Source organism: Pundamilia nyererei, unplaced genomic scaffold (assembly GCF_000239375.1).
Source record: "Pundamilia nyererei isolate P.nyererei 1_Seehausen unplaced genomic scaffold, PunNye1.0 scaffold00034, whole genome shotgun sequence".
Taxonomy (NCBI): domain Eukaryota; kingdom Metazoa; phylum Chordata; class Actinopteri; order Cichliformes; family Cichlidae; genus Pundamilia; species Pundamilia nyererei.
In genome coordinates this window covers 244,019-265,670 of record NW_005187435.1, presented here as the reverse complement: position 1 = coordinate 265,670, position 21,652 = coordinate 244,019, and the positions used below count along the sequence as shown (strand labels likewise).

At 40.6% G+C, this 21,652-nt stretch overlaps 1 protein-coding gene across 4 annotated transcripts in view; it reads right to left on the bottom strand.

Moving 5' to 3' along the window:
- The window catches only part of LOC102215338 (plasma membrane calcium-transporting ATPase 1-like), a 124,888-nt gene that overhangs the window by 36,755 nt on the left and 66,481 nt on the right, over nucleotides 1–21,652 (bottom strand). For 3 of the 4 annotated variants that reach the window (XM_013909986.1, XM_005729636.2, XM_005729637.2), the window contains 5 exons: nucleotides 11,770–11,967; nucleotides 8,850–9,107; nucleotides 8,526–8,651; nucleotides 8,005–8,130; nucleotides 3,115–3,150 (listed from right to left, as the gene is read on the bottom strand). In XM_013909986.1, the coding sequence (XP_013765440.1) occupies nucleotides 3,115–3,150; nucleotides 8,005–8,130; nucleotides 8,526–8,651; nucleotides 8,850–9,107; nucleotides 11,770–11,967 (744 nt within the window). The remainder of the gene's footprint in view (nucleotides 1–3,114; nucleotides 3,151–8,004; nucleotides 8,131–8,525; nucleotides 8,652–8,849; nucleotides 9,108–11,769; nucleotides 11,968–21,652) is intronic. The other variant, XM_005729638.2, reaches the window with a different exon arrangement.

Sequence of the window (21,652 nt, the reverse complement as noted above, 5' to 3'; positions counted from 1 at the left end):
TCTGACCACTTTTATCCACTCCTCAGTACCACCACCTTGCTCTGAGTTTCATCAGGTTGTTAATGAGAAACCCCCGACACAGATTATTTCCAGAAGGGAAGTAATTTCACAACAGCACGACCTCAACAAGACATTTAACATTCTGGATGTGGGGATGGGTCGGTGTTAAACCGGGAAGCTGCGGAGCCTTATGCACATAGTCCACTCTGAAGACAAGCCACAACATAGAACTAACTGACACAGCTTCACACGAACAGGACTGAGACCCACTGACCAACCACAGAAGTGTAAACAGGCGCAGCACTGAACCATGGGAGAACGCACGGCGAGCAGAGGGGAGGGGGTGTCTGACAATCAAAAAGTAAAGCAAGTCAACAAACAGAAGATGAACTCAAAGGATCACCCCAAAAAAATGAAAAACAACAGCGATGCAGAACCACGACAGAGAGAGACAGGAGGAGGTAGTGGAGGCTGCAGAGCTATGGAGGCTGCAGGAGACTTCAGCAAGACAAAAAGGAACAGAGGAGAGAATCAAACAGTGCCTACAAGACAACATGAAGTCCTGAGCAACGCCCTGCGAGGAGGCAACAGTGAGAGAAATGAGAGGAGTCAAAAGGGAAAAAGAAAACAAACTGAGGATAATACACAAACAGAACAGACGACAGCCCACAGCCCACTGATACTGCAAGGGTGCAACTCCCACATCCTCGCTTCAGCGCCCCCACCCGCAAACCCCCCCGGCCATGTCTGTTTTCCCTCAATACTGCCAAGAGAAGCTTACATTGACCACAGCATGTTAAAATGTGATTTAAAAAACAAACAAACTGTGGGGTATTTTAAAGGTGAAACATCAGATTCTCAGATCCTTCTTTTGCTGCTGCACTTCCTGCACAGATGTTTCACATTAAAAGCTTTCCAACCGCTCAAGGGACAAACACCCACGTGATATTAAAGTGAAACATCTGCAGGAAGTGTTGTGATACAAAGGGTAAAAAAAAAAAAAAGGAAAAGCAATTATTAAATAAATGATAAATAAACTATATTAAAAATTAAATCTTTAGGTTTTAAACTAGAAACAAGCTATTATGAGATGTGACCTCAAAAACGTGCAATGGGCTACTTAATCAAAAGACAAGGGTTAGACACCTTTGTCAGCCCATTTGTGGAATCTGCACCTCCCAAGACACCTGCAGTATAGGGTGTCACCACCATAGACAGTATAAAAGATGGTAGCAGCTGACCAGTCTAAATAGTGCCCAAGTGCATCAAACATGCATTACTTTTACTGGCCAGTAGGGTGTGCCTCCTCTGGTTGCAATAAGACTTTAGGTTGTCTAGAAGAAAACAACACTCGGCTTGCTCGCACTCTGACCTCAGTAAAAACTTTCCATATGACTTTATGGCTCCACTGCTACTTTCAGGTCACACTGAAGAAAACAGGAAGTTCATTTCATAACTTATGGTTGGAAAAAATAAGCGGCTGGAAACATGACTGATGGGAGAACTGGGGCTATTTCACGTAGTTAATGTGCTGCAAAACTTGGAGCTAAAAAAGGTGGTGACAAATGCATTCAGGGCTTTAAGGTTCATAAAAATGAGCAAAGATGTACCTAGAAATGTTGTCCAGCTTGTGTTTTTCAGCGGAGGTCGGCTGTGACTGCAGCACTGACTATAATTTCCGTGTGAAAAACAGTGATGAGCATCCAAAAGCTGTGTGTGCGTCTTTCTCTGTACATGAAGAAGCATTCTGTCTGCAGCAGATGCTTTAACCATGGGAGGTCTGGATGAGGGGAGTGTGTCGGTGTGTGCGTTTAAATGTGTGTGTGTGTGCGTGTGTGTTTGCTGAGACAGCTTGCAGAGGAAGCTGGCCATGTGCTGGAACACCCAGGACATGGAGGGCATTTGGCTGATTTTGGAGGTTGCCGCAATGACGTCATCAGCAATCTCACACACAGTCATTAAACCCATTAAACAAGGACACCTCAGAGGTCAGAGCAGTATGTTAGGAGTTAGTAACCCTCACTGATGGTCTCGCAGCCCAATTCTGACCGTGAACTGAGAGACTCTGATGAGGGGGAAAAAGGTGTTTAGCAAGCACATGACTTACATTTAAGAGATTAGTAATAACCGTTCAATGTTTTGTTTTTTTTCTTTCAAACAGAAAATAGCGATAAAGATCCCAACAGTTGTATAAGTTAGTTTGCAAAGTGCACACTGATAACATTTACAAATCAGTAGTGCTTCCATGTTTGTTTGAATATTATGAAAACAACCTAACTTGTTTCTGCAATTTAACTTTTTTTTTTTTTTTAGTGTGAATGTCTGTTGAATGTTTTGTGACATTTAAAGATTTGCTGACCAAACAAGAATTAATCATCATTTGAAGTCCTAGCTCGTTAGTCTGGCTAATATTTAATAACAGGCCTTCTGCAGGCGATTAACCATTAGTGTGTCTCCTTATAGACATAATATATTAAGTAAATCTGAATGATTACTAATTGATTGTTGTTTTTAACATTATATACTTCTGTTTCTTGTTGACTCTTGTGTATGCGTGCACTTGAAGCTTGCAGGCCTCGCTTCTGTGTACTCCTTAGCAACAGGTGTCACCACAAAAACATGCCAATGGGTGTGATGTCACTTTTGGTACACGTTCCTGTTGGCTAGTGCAACAATGAACTTCCTGTAAGTGATCATAAATGACTTGTATAACCCACGTCTTATTTTTGTTTTGAGTGCTACAAATAAACGTGATTTACACAAAGATAACCACTACACTCACATTTTTAAAAATTTCCCTGTGGCTGATTTCTCACCCAAACATAAATCATGTGCTTCCAAAAAACATGCCCTGCTTTCAGGGTTGAGGCATTAATGCACTTCTACAGGGCGACCGCAGACTCGGCTGTTAGAGACTTGAAGGTTGAGAGTTGCACCCTTGGACAGGTAAAGCAAGGCGAGAGAACGTCCCCCTTTATACAGCAGAAAGAGAGAGAGAGGGAGAGAGATGGACTGGACACTCCCCTCCTGCCGCTGGGTGAAGGGTGAGGAGTGGGTGAGTAACAGGGAGGATGGAGGGACAAAGCGGGACAGATGGATGAATGGAGGGGTTACCTTTGTTGCGATTTTCGGGGGGTCCTTGTTTTTTACCTGTTCGGACAGAGAGAGAGGGCGGAATGCTGATAAGATGGCTCAAAGGAAAAATAAGATCAAATCAAACTGAGGGACAACACAAAGTTCAAACTGATAGAAACCCACAGGTGTGTGTGTGTCGTGTGTGTGCCGTGGGCAGGAATGGACGAATCAGAGGAGAGAGACACACGACTTCCCGCTGCGGAGAACCGATGGCCAACGAAATCTAAAGTTTTAAAAATATTCATCAGAAATTTAAAATGTGGTTTAAAAGTAATCAGGCGATCGATTTATTTGTACTTTCCTGAAGCTCTGCATTACTCTGTTTCTATCATTTATTGTGAGAAGGTAGACCTTTCAGGAAGTTGTCTGTCTGTTTTTGAAATGACACTGAATTCATGTTATTGATCATTACAATACAATAACATGCAAGACCCACTAGTGTGCTCGCTTCTGTATTTCACTTCACTTTATGCAGTGTGAATTCATCTGTACCAGCACACTGTGGCCTCTTTTAAAAGGTGATGCTTCACATGGTACATAACATTGTTAATATGATACTTTATCTAAGCTTACTGAGGTTTTGTTCATTATGTACATCGTTAAATAGACTGCATGTTGGTCTGTTCTGACACATTCTTGTAAGCTGCGTTATTTTCAGATTATAAAATATAAAAATATATATATAAAAAAATAAGTTGATATTATGGTCATTTATTTATCAGAGTGTGGATTTTTAAAATTTTTTTTACTTTAAAGTGGAACGTAATGAAAAATGTTAAGACTCAATTATTTCACACAATTATTGAAGGTTGTGTGATGTGAATAATCAAATCTATGTTAGCACGTTCACCGCATTGATTTGTTTCAGTACTGCCTCAAAAGGCTGCCAGCACAGCTGCAGACGCTGTGATAAACAGTGACCACGTTTACATTTTATTTTGAAATTCGTTCCTTGTTTGAGCAGAAAGTGAGAGTTAACAGAAAGCTTTGTTTTTTAGGGCACTCCCTTTGTAGAGTGGTTGTGAGATGCTCTGACATGCATCAAAACATCATTTTATTTTTGTCTGCTGATTTTCTTGAGGTCTGATTTTTTTATGTGACTAACAATGCGTTCACTTCCTGCCAAGATGCCGTCTGTGTATCCTCATTATGTGCATGATGTTCTGTGGCGTTGGTGCCCCGAAGAGCCAGCCAAGGCAGTCTTGGAGATAATGTTCCCCTTTTATATCCCTAATGGTCCCCTTTTAGAAGACTTTTAGAGGATAGCAGTATGGCATTGATTTTTCTAATCTTTTATTGACTTTTTACTTTTGCTTTCATTTGCTGGATATGTATATTTTTGTTTATTTATTTATTTTTTCAGATTTAATCCTCAAAAAAGTATTTAGGCTTAGGAAAGCGTTGCAGTTTGGGTTAGAAGCTGCATCTTTATAACAGTAACCGTGCACATGTAAAGATAATGACTTGAGAGTTACAGTCACTCTCACTAGTGCTAAAACTCAGTGTGTCAGGGAACACATGACAACGGACACTTCAAATTCAAATTCAAATTCATGCCACATGCCAAACACATGCCAACGGACACTTTGTGTGTAAACGAGCCATTCCAGTGGCTTTGACTAAACAGCACTAATTGATGCCCTGTGGATGAAACTGGGCTGTCTGAACTGGACTGCTGAATCTCTAAAAGGGATTTTATTCACCCCAAAAATGACTGAAAAGCTAAACACATGGGCTGATGCTGTCTCTGAAATTGATCTTAACGAGGTGTCATGTACTGATTAGACACAATAAAGCACATCACAGGTGAAGTGCAGGTCAGGTACGTTTTCCTGCTCATAGGAAGTTACCTTCCTGCTGCAGTAAAACTAAGCTGTCTGCTTTTATTATGAAAGGAACTTTGGCAAGGTCAGAGCTAAACAACGCACACACACACACACACACACACACACACACACACACACACACAGAGCTCTTTGTTATTCAGTTGGTGGCTTGTTATCGAGAGTGAACTGGTTCGAGTATGTGTGTGTATGTGTGCGTTTGCAACACTGAAGGCTTTTATCCCCGCAAGATAACTGATGGCTGTGACTTGACACGAATGCATGAATGTGTGCAGTGCATGTGTGCGTGTTTACGGCGGATTGATGCAGCCATGTGTGACAGTGAAGTCTGCTGTGTGTCTGCTGTTAAAAGAACACAGGAACCTCATGACAGTGCCTCCGTGTGTGTGTGTTTGTGTGCGCGCTTCTATCTTTGCGAGGATTCACTTCCAATTTGGAAAATAAGGGCTTTTTTTTTTTTTTTTAAGTTAAGATCCCTTTTGAAAAGTCTGAAAATATCAAAGCAAGGACTTGTTCTGAAAAGTGATGACACTTCTCACTTCAAAGACTTTCTGAGGGTTTGTGCTTTGTTTCAGCATAAGGATTAGTAACACATTTTAAGATTAAGATTAAAGCTTTGACAATGTAAACATGGAAGTAACGGCCTGTGTATGAGATGTAAATGTAAAGGCTCTTTTCTTTAAAATTTAGAATTTACTTTCAGCTGAATCTGTTTTGTGGTTCTCCTCATTAGGAAGCCAGCACCAATTTTGTTTTTGTCTGTTTGTTTGTATTTTTTATGAACCATAAACTGGAGGCCGAAATGCAAACCTGAGCGTCTCTCTCCGCTGAGCTGGTACATTCAGCCAGTTCACAATGAATGCCTGACAAACTCAAACTTTAGCCAGTAAAACAAAATGATAAGACAAAAACAAACTAAAGGAAAAGGATACATGTGTAAAAGGGGGTTAGCATGATCACAAGCAAATCAAAAGCAATAGAGACCGACTGCAGAAGCCTGTTGTTTTACATCTGCTCTGACATAGTACAAAGATCATCTGGACGTTGGCTTTTGAAGGGTCCCTCTATAAAAGAAGCAACTGTGTTTCACAGTTAATTGATATTACGTAACTGGCCAATTTACTCAGTACTGTGGCCATGAATTTACATGAATAAATGAGACCACGATGAGGTGTTTGCTCAGGTGACCAATCAATCTGTCTTTGAGTCTTTGTGAAATCACAGTTCAAAGTGTTGCTTTACTGAAATATTAACAAAGATTGTTTGCAAGCCCACGACAGAGAACAAAAGTTTAAATGGCCTATCAAGATTCCCATCAAGCACTTGAACATAACAACTGAATAATGTTAAAAATTCAAGTATTTTTTAAAATTTTACATCTGGGGTGTCAAGCTCATTTTAGCTCGTAGGCCACATACAGCTTGATTTGATCTTAAGTGGGCAATTGCAAACCATTGCATAACAACCTCTAAAGTGCTCCCTTTCTTTTAGTGTACAGAAGTACATTCTGCACACTTTCCTGTTTAATGAACCGTCCACTTACAAATGACAGCTTGACGTGACTGAAAGTGAACCTATTGTGCTTTTTTGAAAATATTTTCTGCCATATGTCACATAATGGTGGATTCTCTTATTAAACATGGCAAACGTTTCAAATAAAGAGGTCCGTATATCCTTGAGTAATTTCTGTGAGCCAAAAGTTCAGGCTGTAGTGTGCTCTGAATGCTTGATTTCATTTTTTCTACTTTTGGATCTGTATGATGTGAATAAGAGAAGATATATATAATATGGTCTCCTCAGGCACACAGCTCCACCTGTGAGCACGGAAGCCCCACCTACCCGCTATTCAAACCTGTTCAATGAGCAGCCAATCAGATGGAGTAGCTAAAACAGCTTGTTTGAACTGAGGTGCTGCACCAAGGACCATTAAAATATCAATAAGCGTTATCTTCTAACTGAATCATGTAAAGCTATTTTGAGTCCAAGAATTATGTTCGACTCCTCAACAGCCTCCAAACTCTGGAGATTCATCTAGTGGGCAGCACTGAGTCCTTTGAAGGACTGGGGCTGTCTGCTTAACTTACAGAATGAAGTAGGCTATAATGATCCATGGATATAATAGCCATTTATCCCCTTAAGGATACATGGTCACATGCATTTCTTTGAAATGTAGCTTTGGGTACAACCATAGACTGTATATAAAAGAAGGACAGAGCAGAAAAGTGCAGCTAGTGCAGCATTTTTCAAATGTCCAGCAAGAGGTGACTGTTTGCAGACGTCTAGGAAGTACTTGTCCTCAGTACTTGTCTGATGAAGCACATTTAACATTTCTAGCCTATGACATCGCGATATGTTTCTGAATCAGCTCCACCTCACATCATATCCTGTTTGTAATCACCAAGATTGTCATACCAAAAAAGGTCAGCTCAAGACTTCAAAACAGGACTTTGCTAATTCATCTTTTATATACAGTTTAAGCTAATTACCTGGTCATAGCAAATTAACTATAATCTTACAAACTCTTTGGAATCGGTCACTAAAAAGGTGTGCATGCCACTTTAAAATTACGATAAGCTAAGTTTGGTAAGATTGTGGGAGCTCCTTTGTAGACGTCACTTTTATTTCACTTGTTTTGGGCCGGTACAATCACAATATTACTCATCTTTGGTCTCGTGTATTCACTATGGAAGGTTTTTGTGCTTAGATTGAAGTTAAATTAAGCTTACAGATCACATTCAGACCCTTCAAAAAGCTCTGCTGTTATCAGCTCAGACTGGATGAACTCTACCTGCTGACAGAGTCGGCTGGTACGACAGGAGAAACGTCAAATCAACACCAGCTGATAAAAACGGGCAAAATATTTCCGATCAGCCTGTTCAGAAATATTCAGAAGCTGACACGGTGACAGTCGTTCTAGCCAAACTTTCCTCACACTTCACAGACTTACTGTCCTCGTATGACCTTCCACACTTCAACATATGTTGTGTTTCTTGACATGTGTGACAGGCTTTGTCTCATGTCTTACTTTTCTTGACCTTCTTCTCTTCGTCGTTCTCGCTGGCGCCCAGCAGAGTAAAGATGATGCCTGTTTGAGAGTTGAGGCCGACAGCTGACACCACCATCCTGCCTGATCCCTCCATCACGTGGGTCCCTGAGGAAATATTCAAAAAGCTACGAGTCAAAAAAGAAGCTTTATTTATTTTTTTTTTTAAACTGTTACTGTGTTACTGTCATTTGTTTTCATTTTAAATCAATGTCAAAGCACTTATTTATCCATCTAATCTCATTTTAAGACGCATTACTGAATATTTAAAATGACATGCTTTTACTTATGTTGCTTTTTTTCTAGGTAAATAGTCTTGCACTCCTGTGTAGCCCTACTCTGCATCCAGATATCCTTCTGAATCAAGGGATTGAATTCATACATGGGAAATTTTAGCTTTGGCGGGGTCTCAGACAGCTCTTGTGTTATAAGCAGGACATCCATCTTTCAGTCAAACACCGTGAACCTGATTTTTTTAGGAGAACAGTTTTCCAGGCACTCACCGGACAGCAGCATGGGGTCTTTCTCCATAGACTTGCGAACCTGGTCAGATTCTCCTGTCAGAGAGCTCTCGTCAATCTTCAGGTCGTTGCCTTGGATCAGGATACCATCAGCAGGCAGCAGGTCTCCTGCAAGCAGATCGATCAGATGGGTCAGAATCTTTTTCCCCCATCAGCCACAGGGTTTGAACAGGATCTCACACAGAGTCCTTTTAAATTTAAATTTTGTATTGTAAAGCAGCTCCACAAAGGTTGTTGCTGTAGTCATAAAAGCTTGACAGTTAAACATCACATGAAATAACCAATAACAATGTTTGAGTTTCATACCGTATTTGATCTGAGCGATGTCTCCAACCACGATCTCGGCCACAGGGATCTGGATGACCTGACCTTTGCGGATGACTGTGAACTTTTGTTCTTGCTCGATGCGACTCTGCAGCCCGCGGAACTGCTTCTCCTTGGACCAATCGTTGAAGGCCGTCACCAGGACCACAATGATGACTGAGAACAAGATGGCAGCGCCTTCGATCCAGCCAGCCTGGGCCTCGCCCTCGTCCTCTACGCCACCCGAAGTTGCGCCGCATGCTGTGAAAGCATGAGGACATGTTGAAATCAAATCCCATCATAACAGCAAAGACAGGTGGCGAGATGGAGAGCTCTTATTGGAAAGGTTAGGCAATAATGGCTGACTGTGTAATGATTTAATGAACAGGTAAGGCAAGAAGCTCTAAGCTGTGATGGGGTTTAACCCTCTCAAGCCCGAATTAAGTTTTTTGTTGCTAATGCACAACCAAGTCCTGCAGTGGTACTTCTGAGTAAAAAAAACCTCATAAAATATGTATGTGGGGTAATCAGGTTGTTATGTCTTAACTGTTGCAAATCTGCAACGTCTGCCTGGAGAGGGTTAAGATGACATATGGTATTGTATTGTGCATTTAAAGTGGGAATCCTGAAATTCCAAGTTTCCAGTTGCAATTTTCATCTGGATGCTCTCTCAATTCAGACTTTCTACTTAGAATTTGGAGACGCAACAAAAAACCCACATCTGAATTCTTAAATTGCTGTGACAACCATAGACCAGTGGAATATGCTCCACTCAGGCATAACATCATCACATTATAATTTTTTCTCTTTTGGATTTTTATGAAGGCACAACACAACATTGCACAACAACTGTATCTCAGTTATCCTGCTTTAATAATTGTAAAATCATTAAAATTTAATTAATTGCTCAGCCGTCTTTCAAATTAGCAAAAAGCAAAAATGACCTGTATCCTTCAGTCAGGAATACTGTCAAAAGCTAAACAAATACTTTACTTAAACAACTTTATTTACAGTACATATAATATATACATCCCCATATAAATAATAACATAAATTACAATATAAACCAACTACCTACATATATCAGAATACTGAAAATAAATAATAATAATTAATAAATACATGTTACTTTTGGAATAGATGCAGTCATTGTGGGACGTGCAAAGGTTTGGGCTTTCAGTAACCCCTATGGGATTATCACAGCTTGGAAAACCTTAACCTTTAATCAGCTGAAAAAGTTTCTTCTCCTAATTTGTCATCTTTCAGAAATTCGTGACTAGCAGATAATTTCCTGTTTCTAGATATTTTTAGACTCCCTTGCATGCAAAGCATCTTCACAATCCACAAACATACTGCTCCCTTTTTCAGCAAACAGAGCTTTGATAATTAAGGCCAACCAAACATATTTTATCTCAGTCTGCACACAGCAGCTGTTACTCTGATCCAAATGCTGCTTTGCTGACCACACAGACTGACTTTTGTGACGCAGCAGCAGGTGAGGTTTTTCCTTTGATGTGGGCCCTGATTGTGAATGAACCCCACGCAGCGAAACAGTGCAGCATCACTTCTGTGTCAGCTAAACATTCCCGTTGCTGCTCCTCTGCAGACATCTTGTTTCGATTCCTGGCGCTCCCATCAACCACCACTACTGAATGACATTTTAGACAGCAGGCTGGAAGTGCTCTGATTTCCTTTTATAGCCTTCCCTGCTTCGTAGGCATCAGCTTCATTTTCAGATTCTCACTCACTTGATTAGAGGAGCCCGTGAATGTGTGAGTGTTACCACGAGGCTTAAAGACTCAGATAATTTATCAGGCTCTGAATTGTCATCAAGTGACAATTCCTGATGGCAGTTCTTAACCTCTCTTAGCCAACTCAATTAAGGCTCACCGAGCTAATGAAGTTCTTGCCACAATTATAGTTTCATTATTTGCATGACATAAAACGTATCTGCATGTAAACACTTGAAGAAAGTCACGTTTAGATGTTTGTTTGCTGCACCAGTTTATTTTTTTACTTCATTTTAATGCAAAAATTGACAAACTAGCCCAGTAACTACTGACATTTTTAAACAAATCAATGATCAGATTTCTTGTTTTATAAAAGTGGATTACGTAAAAATGAAAGTAAATAAATCCACTTATAATTTACCCAGAAAAACATACCTGATAAAAGCATGTAATTAAAATAAACAACATGGATATAGAAAAAAAATACAGGTGGCCGCTGGTGCTACCCGTCAGCCCCTTAGTAGATACATGTATGGTATTCATTTGAAACTCCCATGTCGCCTCCTTTCACAAGATTTCACAAACTTGAGTGTCCACATCAAGTTCTAGTATTTTATAACAGTGCTCTAATTAATCTGCATCTGTGCATGACACCCATTCAGCTGTGACCAACCCAGCCAGTCAGCTGATTGCTGGGCTTGCCTTTTTCAGGTGTTTAACCCATGTTGCCTTCCACCTCACAAAGGAAATGATTTCACTTCCTGGGAGTCTAATAAAACGGTGGTTTTCTCCTCCAAGTTAGCTTCACTTGCTTTGGTTAATGTTGGAGTTCCCTCTATTTTAAGCCACGGGTAGTTTTGTCTTAGCAGTTATTTGATTTCTTAACTAATTTAACTTAATTCGTTTAAAATAATAAAATTATCCAGAGAAAAACTCCAAAAACCAGACGACACGCTGCAAACAAGCGCTTGGCGACAGTGGGAAGGAAAACTCCACTGGAGAAACAACCCTCTTTCTTATGTCTATGTGTGCAGCTTGGTATACTGATAACTTAGCACTGCCACCTCTCCATATATGTTCATCTCTGGCTCTGAAAAACCACCAGCTGGCAGCAGCTAAAATGCTCAGGTTGAATCTTCAGTGTACCGAAAGCAATGGGTAAAGACACAGAGTCTACGACGATCTACACTGACCTTCACTGTCACCGCCAGGTGGATGGTAGAAAGACAGACCCAGTGAGATGATTGCAGCGATTTCCAGAATGATAAGCGTGACGTCCTGCAGAGCTTCCCACACCAGCTGCAGGAATGTCTTGGGCTTCTTTGGGGGGATAAAGTTCTGTCCAAATGCCGTGTGACGTTTTTCCAAATCGACAGGGTTACCAGACAGACCTGCAGACACAACCGAAAGGTCATGAATATTGACATCAACATTAGTTATTTTTCTTTAGTAAAACAGTAATTGTTCTGACAGGTGGATGGAAACTTGGAGAAATGAATCCAGCAACATGACAAAGAGTGCAGACATACAGACACAGTTACAAAGAACAAGGACTTTTCTATATCAATTTATTTTAGTTTTTGCACTTTTTTTAAGGCTTGGATTTTATTTTATTTCTGTTAACTGAAATTATTTAATATCTTAAAGAACTGTGCAGAGATATACCTTTACTCCGTTTTCAGTATTTCTGTGACGTCTCTCTGTGTGTACCTGTGTTGCAGGTGAATGAGTGTTGCAGTCAGACTGAAGTGTGTTGCTGTGTTAATATTTAGTTAGAGCAATGCTGTTTATAGTGCTAAAGTTCACTGGCCCTAAATATCTCAATGAATTTGAAATATAACTATTACAATCTTGTTCTGCAAGACATGCTTTTTCCACCACAGCTTATCAGCAGCAGCAATAGCAGCTGTGTATAAGGGTCAAAGGCTAACTCCTGTCTTCAAACTTTATTATGTTAACTCACCACACAGGGCAGAAGATGTACTTTAGTAATAGAAAGTCACGATCAGCCCCCTTTTGCTGCAGACTGCAGCATTTCCACACACAGTACTTATTTGAGCAATTCACCAAAACAGACCTGTTCCACCCAGAAACCATCTGCAATGACATACTCATCATTTCCGCCACAAAAAAAATGACCTAAAGGTCAGAAATCTGGTACACTCAGGTTCAGCTACAAAGATTGGAAAAATAAATCCCCTGATCAAGAGTGAATTATAAGCAGCTGTGATGGGGTGTGTTGTTTTATAAGTTTCAGTGACGATTCCTGAACGTTTCTTTTTGTTTCGCTTTGTTTTGTAACAGCGGCTGAACTTTTGTGGCTTGCGACCTCTAAAACAACCCTTCATTCCAAGTTACAACCGTCTACGGGCTGCAATTAGTTCAACCAATGAGAAATGATGTAATTAACTTTTAGAGGGTGATGAACTGAAAATCACAGGAAACCTAAATATTAGCGGAAAGCAGATAGAAAGCAGTCATCCTGCCACCCTTCAGCTTTATTCTGTGGCCCCTCGTGTTGATCACTGTCACCGGGTCAGGGGCCTCCACTGTGTGCGTGTGTGTGTGTTTGTGTGTGTGTGTGCGGCAGCGATGAAACCAAAGCAGCCTGAACTGACCCAAGTTCCCCTCCCGCTGAACACGCAATCTGCTGCTCCACCAGAGCCAATCTGCTCCACGTCAACACAGCACCACCCGTTCAGACCAGCCCAGTCTGGATGAGTTGCTCACAGGAAACTAATGAACCATCCGGCTAATCAAATTTGAAATCTAAATGAACAAATTGACAGATGATACACATTTTATACTGCAGCAATCATGATTTAAGGCTTATCAAAACCTTAAACTAAAGCTGGAGCCTGTCCCAGCCGACACTGGGCAAGAGGCAGCAGACTGTGGACAAGTTGGCAGTCAACTGCATGTCTAGAATCATCAATTAACCTGACAGGGAGAGCACGCAAACACAAGTTACAGTCTCGGTCGTTGTGTCCTTGGGCAAGACCCGTTGTTTACTGGTGGTGGTCAGAGGGCCTGGTGGCGCCGGTGTCTGGCAGCCTCGCCTCTGTCAGTGCGCCCCAGGGTGGCTGTAGCTAAGATGTAGCTTGCCATCATCAGTGTGTGTGAATGGGTGGATGACTGGATGTGTAAAGCGCTTTGGGGTCCTTAGGGACTAGTAAAGCGCTATACAAATACAGGCCATTTACCATTCAACCAGTTTAAGGTGAAAAAACTACTGGTGGACTAAAGTGGGTGGGTTTTTGTGTCTAAAGGAGCGTTCCAACAGGAAGAGACTGACCAGACTATTAAAGGTCCACAAATTTCAGCAAATTTTGAGATTAGCACCTGAAACAACTACCAATGAGAGCGAAGGATAATACTGACTGAACTTGTTAAATCTCTCCAAAGAGTCCTGGGTCTACCCCGGGGCTTTCTTCCGGTAAGACAGGCTCAGAATACCTCACCTAGAAGCCATCCTGGAGGCCTCCTAGTCAAATGTCTGAATCACCTCAACTGGCTCCTTTTGATGTGGAGGAGCAGCAGCTGCACGCCGAGGCCCTCTCGAATGGCTCCACACCCCATCTCTAAGGGAGAAGGAAACCCATTGTTGCCGCTTGTAATGGGTGGCAGTCAGAGGCGGAGGAATGTACAAGGAATGTCATCTTGCTTTACAGGAACATTTGCTCTATGTTGCAGTGTAAATGTTTATTCAGCACTGTTTTCTAGAAGGACTTTTCATAACGTTCACCTCAAAACAGTCTGAAAACACCTTCTGTAACTGCAGTCAAACCTCACCTTACTTAACCTTATTGTTTAAGAGTAAAACACTTTCCTTAAACACACCATTAGAACTTGCAGATGGTGTTTGCTATTTTTGTGGAAGCATCCCTTCTAGCAGAGTTGCATCAAATTTCTGCTAATGTCAGTCACTGGATTTCTCCAACTAATCAATGAGTTCACCGAATTGAAAAATGCCAATGTTTCTCCTCTTATCACTCTGCAGAGATTGCTCCCAAACCTCTGCTTACCGAGGAACAAACAATATCACTGAGTTATTGATTCCAGAACTGTGACTGTCATTTTCCAGCCGTGGCTCATATCTCGCTGCTCATTCATTCTCCATATAAAGATAGTACAAACAAAAAGATTTCCCAGTCGACCCAGATGCTCAGAAAGACGGAGACACCAGGGCTTCATCCATCTTCAGAGCTCCTTACTTGTGGTTTTATTGAAACTGGGCTTAAATTAGATTTTAAAAACACCAACTGCAGTTTGCTAATTAAAAATGGATAATCAGCAGCTTGTTTCAGTATTGATTTTCATTCACCGGAAGAATCTCAACAGTTAGCTCTTTAAAATCACGTGTTCTCGTTAACTTTAACTGGTGTTTGCTGCAACTTTAATGACACACACATACAACTGAATGGAAAAATAGTGTAACCACTTGTTTAATTATGTATTTTTCCACTAAAGTCTGATCATCAAAGACGTCCTCCTCATGGTCACGCGGGCACCAACATGGCTGCTGGGGATTCTTAGAGAAATCGGGAGGTATGCAGTGGAACGTGATCTGAATGTTAACAGACCCCACTGCCAGGATCTCTCATGAAGACAGCCTCCAAGTCAGCATGAACATGAGCTCAGCCATGTCTCTGCCATCACATGTTTTAATAACGGACTCTTATTCTCGCTCTCTCTGATGATGCTGTCCAGACGGACCGAAAAAAAAAAAAAAAGAGTTCCTCCTCTCCTCCTCGTGAATTCTCCCCCGTCTGTCACACTCCTCTTTGGATGCAGTAATGAGGTGAAACTATGAGACACTAGCTTCTGCCATTTTGAGGGTTTGCCTACACACAGCACACACAGATGTACTAGTTTCATGCCATCTAATCTTAATTGGACAGCTTCAGCGGCAGAAATATTCCACATCAAGGCTGACCGAGATAAGGTGAGAGATTAGATGTGGTAAAGGAGAGATGAGAGGAGGGCAAATAAGGTGAGGGAAGAAGAGATGGGGTGTGGATGGTGTAATGATATAAGGTTAGATGGAATAAAATAAGGAGAAAGGACACAAGGCGAGATAAGAAGAGACAAGTTGAGATTAAATAAGTTCAGTGAGATCAATGAGATGTGAGGCGGCTTAAGACAGTAGAGGTGAAATGTGATTAAAGAAAATTAAAGTAAGGTGATCCTACGGCATATTCACACCAAACCCAATCAAAACCTATGCAAAGACACAAAGTAGGGGATGTGCGTAGAAGTGAATCTGTGTGTGGATGTTAAATATATCACATTTTCACTCTGTGTCTCAAAAATCTATCAGCAGACACTGGCTGTCCCACAGACAGTGGATGCTCCTGAGCCCACTGACAGTACAAGTATCTGTAGCTAAACTCATCGTTTCCAACAGGTCAGAGATTGACTGCGATCTGGTAGTGAATCAACTAAGTGAGCTGACTTTATACTATCATACCTTAAATAGCATGAGCTAATTCTGAATCAAGTAAGCTGATCTGAAAACATAAACTTTGACAATTAAAAAAATATTTGAATATTAACTCATTCACTGCCAGCCATTGGCAGTGAATGAGTTAAACCCATTGACTCATTCACTGCCATTGACGGCTATAGACGTCAATGGCAGTGAATGAGTTAATATTAATACTAACAAATTGTAAATTGTTATCATTGGACTCACGCTTTGCATAATTCACAGTTCAAAATCACCCTTTTTTAAAATCTCCATCAGCTTCGGTACTAGGGCTGGGCGATATATCGAGTTTTTTAAAAATATCGATGTATTTTCATACGAGATATAAGATGTGACAATATCGTTTATATCGATATAGTCTATGTTACGTTATAATTATACTCGTGGAGCCGCAGGTTTGCCTCTCTTTCGTCCACTTTTGTCTCTACATAACGTTACTCGGCCTCGCCTCTCCTTCACTGAACACAACTCCGCCTCCCCTATAGCTTCACCTGCAGGCAATGACAAGATGAAAGCGGAAAATCTCCGTTAGCGAGTTACCGTGCGTGGGGCTGGACGGCGTCAACGTGTTAGCGAGCTAACTGCGCTAACGAGCTAACCGCGCTAACGACATGCAGCCCGGAGGGGCTGCACGGCCTAAAATCCTTTCATTTTCTCAAAACTTGACAGCGCGCCTTATGTATGAATTCTGGTTGTGCTTACTGACCGCGAGCCGATTTTATGTGGTACACAGCGCTCGGCAATCTGTCAAAAAATGTTTTAATATGACTTTGCTAAGCTACGGAGCTGCACCGCTTGATGGATTGTCTTGGAGGATTACGGCTACCGGGGAGGAGCCTCGCGGAGTGATATGTACTGTGCTTCAACGTAATATTACCGTACTGTGTGTGTATAAGGACCACAAATGGCACCTGTTCAGAGACGTGGTGCAGCTGTGAAATCTGTCTCTTTGTTATTATGCTCAGCGTCTATTAGTTTACATTTTGACTGCACAATTGTGAGCTTTTTGTTATGCACAAAAACAACATTGTTTTCTTTTATTTATGGACCATGATTATTTAATAAATGCTGATAATTTATTTTTGAGTAATTTCTTCATGTACATCTACGCTGTATGTAAATAAAAGTGCCCGTGTGACATCTGGGACACAGTGTGACTAGAACTCCCTTTTTGTTCTTAACTTATGGCTTTAAAAAAAAAAAAAAATCGAGATATATATCTTATATCGCCATCCAGCTAAAAAATATCGAGATATGAATTTTGGGTCATATCGCCCAGCCCTACTCGGTACAGCACCTCAGTTCATCTTTTGTCTAAAACAAGCAGCTTTAGCCTTTAAGCTAGATGTCTTTTGTTGGTTTAATCAGAAGGCAGGCAGAGCTCTGTGCCTGAGATGACCACGACATAAACTTGCTTAGAAATACAGACCCAAGAGCAAAAAACCCCCCCACAAAACTGCCAAAGTGGGCATTTACAGCAGTCTGAACCCTGAATCTGTGGCTCATAGGGATTAATGTTCACCAGTATAAATATGAGAAAATAAGGAATGAAGTTTTTTTTGGATACTTCTTAATGATCCTTGTCTAATGTGGCACTTGTTAAATCTCTACATGCTGCAAACCATTTGCATTCTTTGAACAGATCATTTCCAAGCTTTTTGCCTTTTTTTTTAATAGTTTTATTTTTAGCAACTAAAGGTGACATGACACATATTAAATATAAAAATGAGAGCACCCTACCATGCAGTGGGATAAGAAAATATACAGTAATTCTGACACAACATAACAGAGCTGAGGACAGAATATCTTCATGATGAGCTATGACACGCTCCGATATTTTAAAAATACACTTTCTGTCACAGGCACCATTGGCCATGTTTCATCACACTGTGGTTTAGTGCAGAGTCCAGTTTGATCATGCTGAGGCCAGTGATTGTCACTGAAAGCTGCTGTCAGATTAAAATAAAGTTGAGTTCAATCACAGAGCACCTTTACTGAAGGTTTGAACGATATGAGTCTGTTTTTTTCCCATTTAATGCTGTGATTGTGAAATCATGTTTCATCTAGTGCTTGGCATCAGCTTCCTGTTAGCAAGCGTCCCCATGGAGATGCACAATAAAGCTCTAAGATGACGTTCCAGTAAAAGAAGAGCAGACCGCCGCACACTCGCCAGTCACAGATGTTTGGAAATTTCAGCTTCCAGCAGAAATGGGCTACCTCGATCCAAAATGAGAACTCTTCCAATCTACAGTTTTATCAGCCACCACACAGTTCTCACTTTCATTCATTCTTCCTCTACTACAAAAAGACACCACTACAGAGACTGAGGACTATTTGTCCTTTCTCTGTCCTCCATGCTGCCAAAACCGCTTCACGTTTCCTTCATCCTCTCTGTGGTTCTTCCACCTTGTCGTTTGTTTTTTTTTTCCTTTCACCACCATCCCACAGCTGGACTTATTGAGAAAAACAGCAGCAGTAACAATTCATGCTGAAGTCACACACCCGGATCTAATAACAAAATAACAAACCCTGTACTGATAATTTAGTTTAGGAGTGGCTCAGGAGGTAGGGCAGATCATCTATTAATCGGAAGTTTGGTTGTTTAATCTCTGGCTGCTCCACTCTGCATGCCAAAAATAAGAGGGCGAGATACCGAACTCCAATTTAATCCTGATGTGTTCATCAGAATGTGAATGTCTGATAGAGATCACTTAAACGTAGAAAGAAAGTGCTCATCATGTTGTATAAACATGCTTTAAGAGCTTGAGTAGAAAAGTGCTATATATAAGAACAGGTTCATTCAGTAAAAGAGAACCTATTATGCTTTTACCCATTTTCTGTCAGAGATACAGTGGGGAACACTCATAATAAACATGGCCACTGTTTGAAATAATGAAGTCAGTGTAACTGCAGGTAAATCTGCTGACCCAAAAGCCTTTCTCATTGCAAAAATGTGGATTAGAAACAAAAAAGCAATTTATTTGTTTGTGTTCATGGATATTAATTGTCAAGTTTTTTTATAACCATCAGCAAGATTTTGAAAATAACTTTCATTTCAGTAGGGCACGAATGAGTTTGTCTACAGCTTCATTTTTAAACAATTGCACTCAGGAACACACAAAGCTGATGGACTGAGGCGCTGCACTAACGGCTGGTTTAAAATCCAGAAGTTATTTGTGTCTTGGATGAATCCACATAATCACTAAAAACTGGCAGTCGTGCAGACGTCTACACAGAGCCTGAAGTAATTTAAGTCAAGTGTCCCCCTGTATACTCCGATATGGATACAAATACACTGTTAGTATTAACGAAGTAAATATTGTATTGTAAAAATGAGCCAACCCCATCCAGCACAGCACTGATTTAAGCTGTGCGAGAATAGTTCTCTTATACTTTGCCTCATAAATTCAGAAACTGCACAGTTATTTCTCGGTTTACATTTCAGAGTCAAAGATCCTCTGATGATATTTTTTCAAAACCCTTAAGCTGAGAAAAGAAACAGGTATAAAGTAACAAAATCCAACACAAGTTACAAGGCTTTTTCTACAAAGGGCTCCGCTTGTTTCATCTTTTGCTCACACAAAAATGTTATCATTAAATAGTGATAAGACAAACTGTTGAACAGAGAGTTCATGCAGAAGTGGTACAGCGAGCTGCAGGGCATGTCAGTAGGCGACAAATATTTAACAACAAATGAAACAGAAATTACTTTTTTTTTAGGCTGTTTAACCTTTTGTCCATGCAAAAAGGCAAGCCTATGAGTTTGACTATCGACGATGGTTTTTCCAACACCTTACTGTGGAAAAAAAGAAGACAGTTTTTGAGTTTCAAATAATAAAATAAATTATTAAAACTTAAAATTTGTCTCGGACATCTTTCCTACCTTTGATCTCCTACAAAAAAAGTTTTTAAAAAGTTACAACTGCCAGTTAAATATATTCTTCTTCATTTAAATGGACCTGTTTGATATGCATGCTGCACTGATGTGACCTGACGTTACGAACAGTGACTCAAATGATGTCACGGGCCTAAATTGGGAACCATCTCATTAAAGAGTGATTAACCTCTGAAATTCCACCAGGTCATCGGTGAACCACAGAGTGGAAGGGTTGGGCTGAGGCTCCATTTAACCACAAGTGACACAGATGCTTTCAAAAAATAGAAGACGGCAGCTTTCAAACCAGCCCTCTGTCATGCATTAGATGAGATAAGATCGCCTTTATTAGTCCCACAGCTGGGAGTGAAAACTCTATATGAGAAGATAAATGTGAGATTTACCCTACCCCGAAATAAACATGCTGTAAAGTAACAGTCATCATTACACTGTTCTCTCCACATGCTGTAACTGTCCATATGTGGGGATTTTTCTGGTAACCATGGCACTAAATTGCCCCCCACAGAACAAAGATCTTTTTGATATCGGGATGAAGCATTTACGGCCCTGTTCTCTTGGTCTCCATAATATTCCTGAAAACTGAGAGCATGAGCGGTAAAGGATGACTACATCACTTTTTCCCCACATCCCTCTAGACCAGATCCGGTAGTGTTCACATTACTGAACTCTTAAATCTGCATTCATCTTTGTGACGAGGTGTTTATTCACTGTATCCCTGCTATAATATTCCTCTCTAGGTAATTGTCTCATCTTGTTTTCTCATGTCCTGGATTCTTACATCTTCTCTCTTCTGATGAAGAACTTACCTTCTGTTTGTTTCCTTGCGTAATAACACCAACACATTTTTCTGATATAATGTAGAGAAGGGCTTCATATTGTGAGAAATTGTTATTATAGTGGGATGTAAGTACATTTTAAAGAATTGAGGAGGTAATACCCCTGGTCACTGTGAAAACATGGATAAAATTTGTTTTTACTGATGTCTTTTCCATAGATGTTAAAGCACTTGTCTCTTTAGTCACTGTTCCTCTAGAAATACAAGCATGCTGAGGACTTTGCTACTGTAATGCCTGCTATTATTTTCCTTTTCTCTTGCTATCTAGAAGTAAAATCAGAATTTGTGTCATTGCTCAGCATTTTTCATATTGTATATGCCACAGAGCAGGAATAGATATCAATCGGTTGACTGTACAATGCAGTTTTATTTGGTGGTCAAGTTTCTATTTAAAGCCATCACCAAGCCCTGTTTAATCTGGATGTTTCTTTCATTGTTTGAGGCCTCAAGCATCCTTGGAACCACTTTTCTTTCAGTGCCAACAGCACCTTAAATGGAGCCTGGTGACCGAATGAGGCCTATTTTAATAATTAGATAAAGAGAAAGCACATCAGCAAACACTAGCAAAAACAGGCACAGATGTGGATGTAGAACAAACATTTAACACAGACTGCATAAAATACAGGAGCAACTATGTCAAGATGTCTAGAGTTCAGCTGTGATGCTTTCAAAAACAAACAAACAAAACAAGATGCTTTCACCATCTTGTTTTGTTTGTTTACTTCTTTGTTGTTTGGAAACAGTTGCCATGCAACTGTTTCCGAGACTGTCCGGACAGTCTCGGTTGTTGTGTCCTTGGGCAAGACACTTCACCTACCGCCTACTGGTGATGGCCAGAGGGGCTGATGGCGTGATATG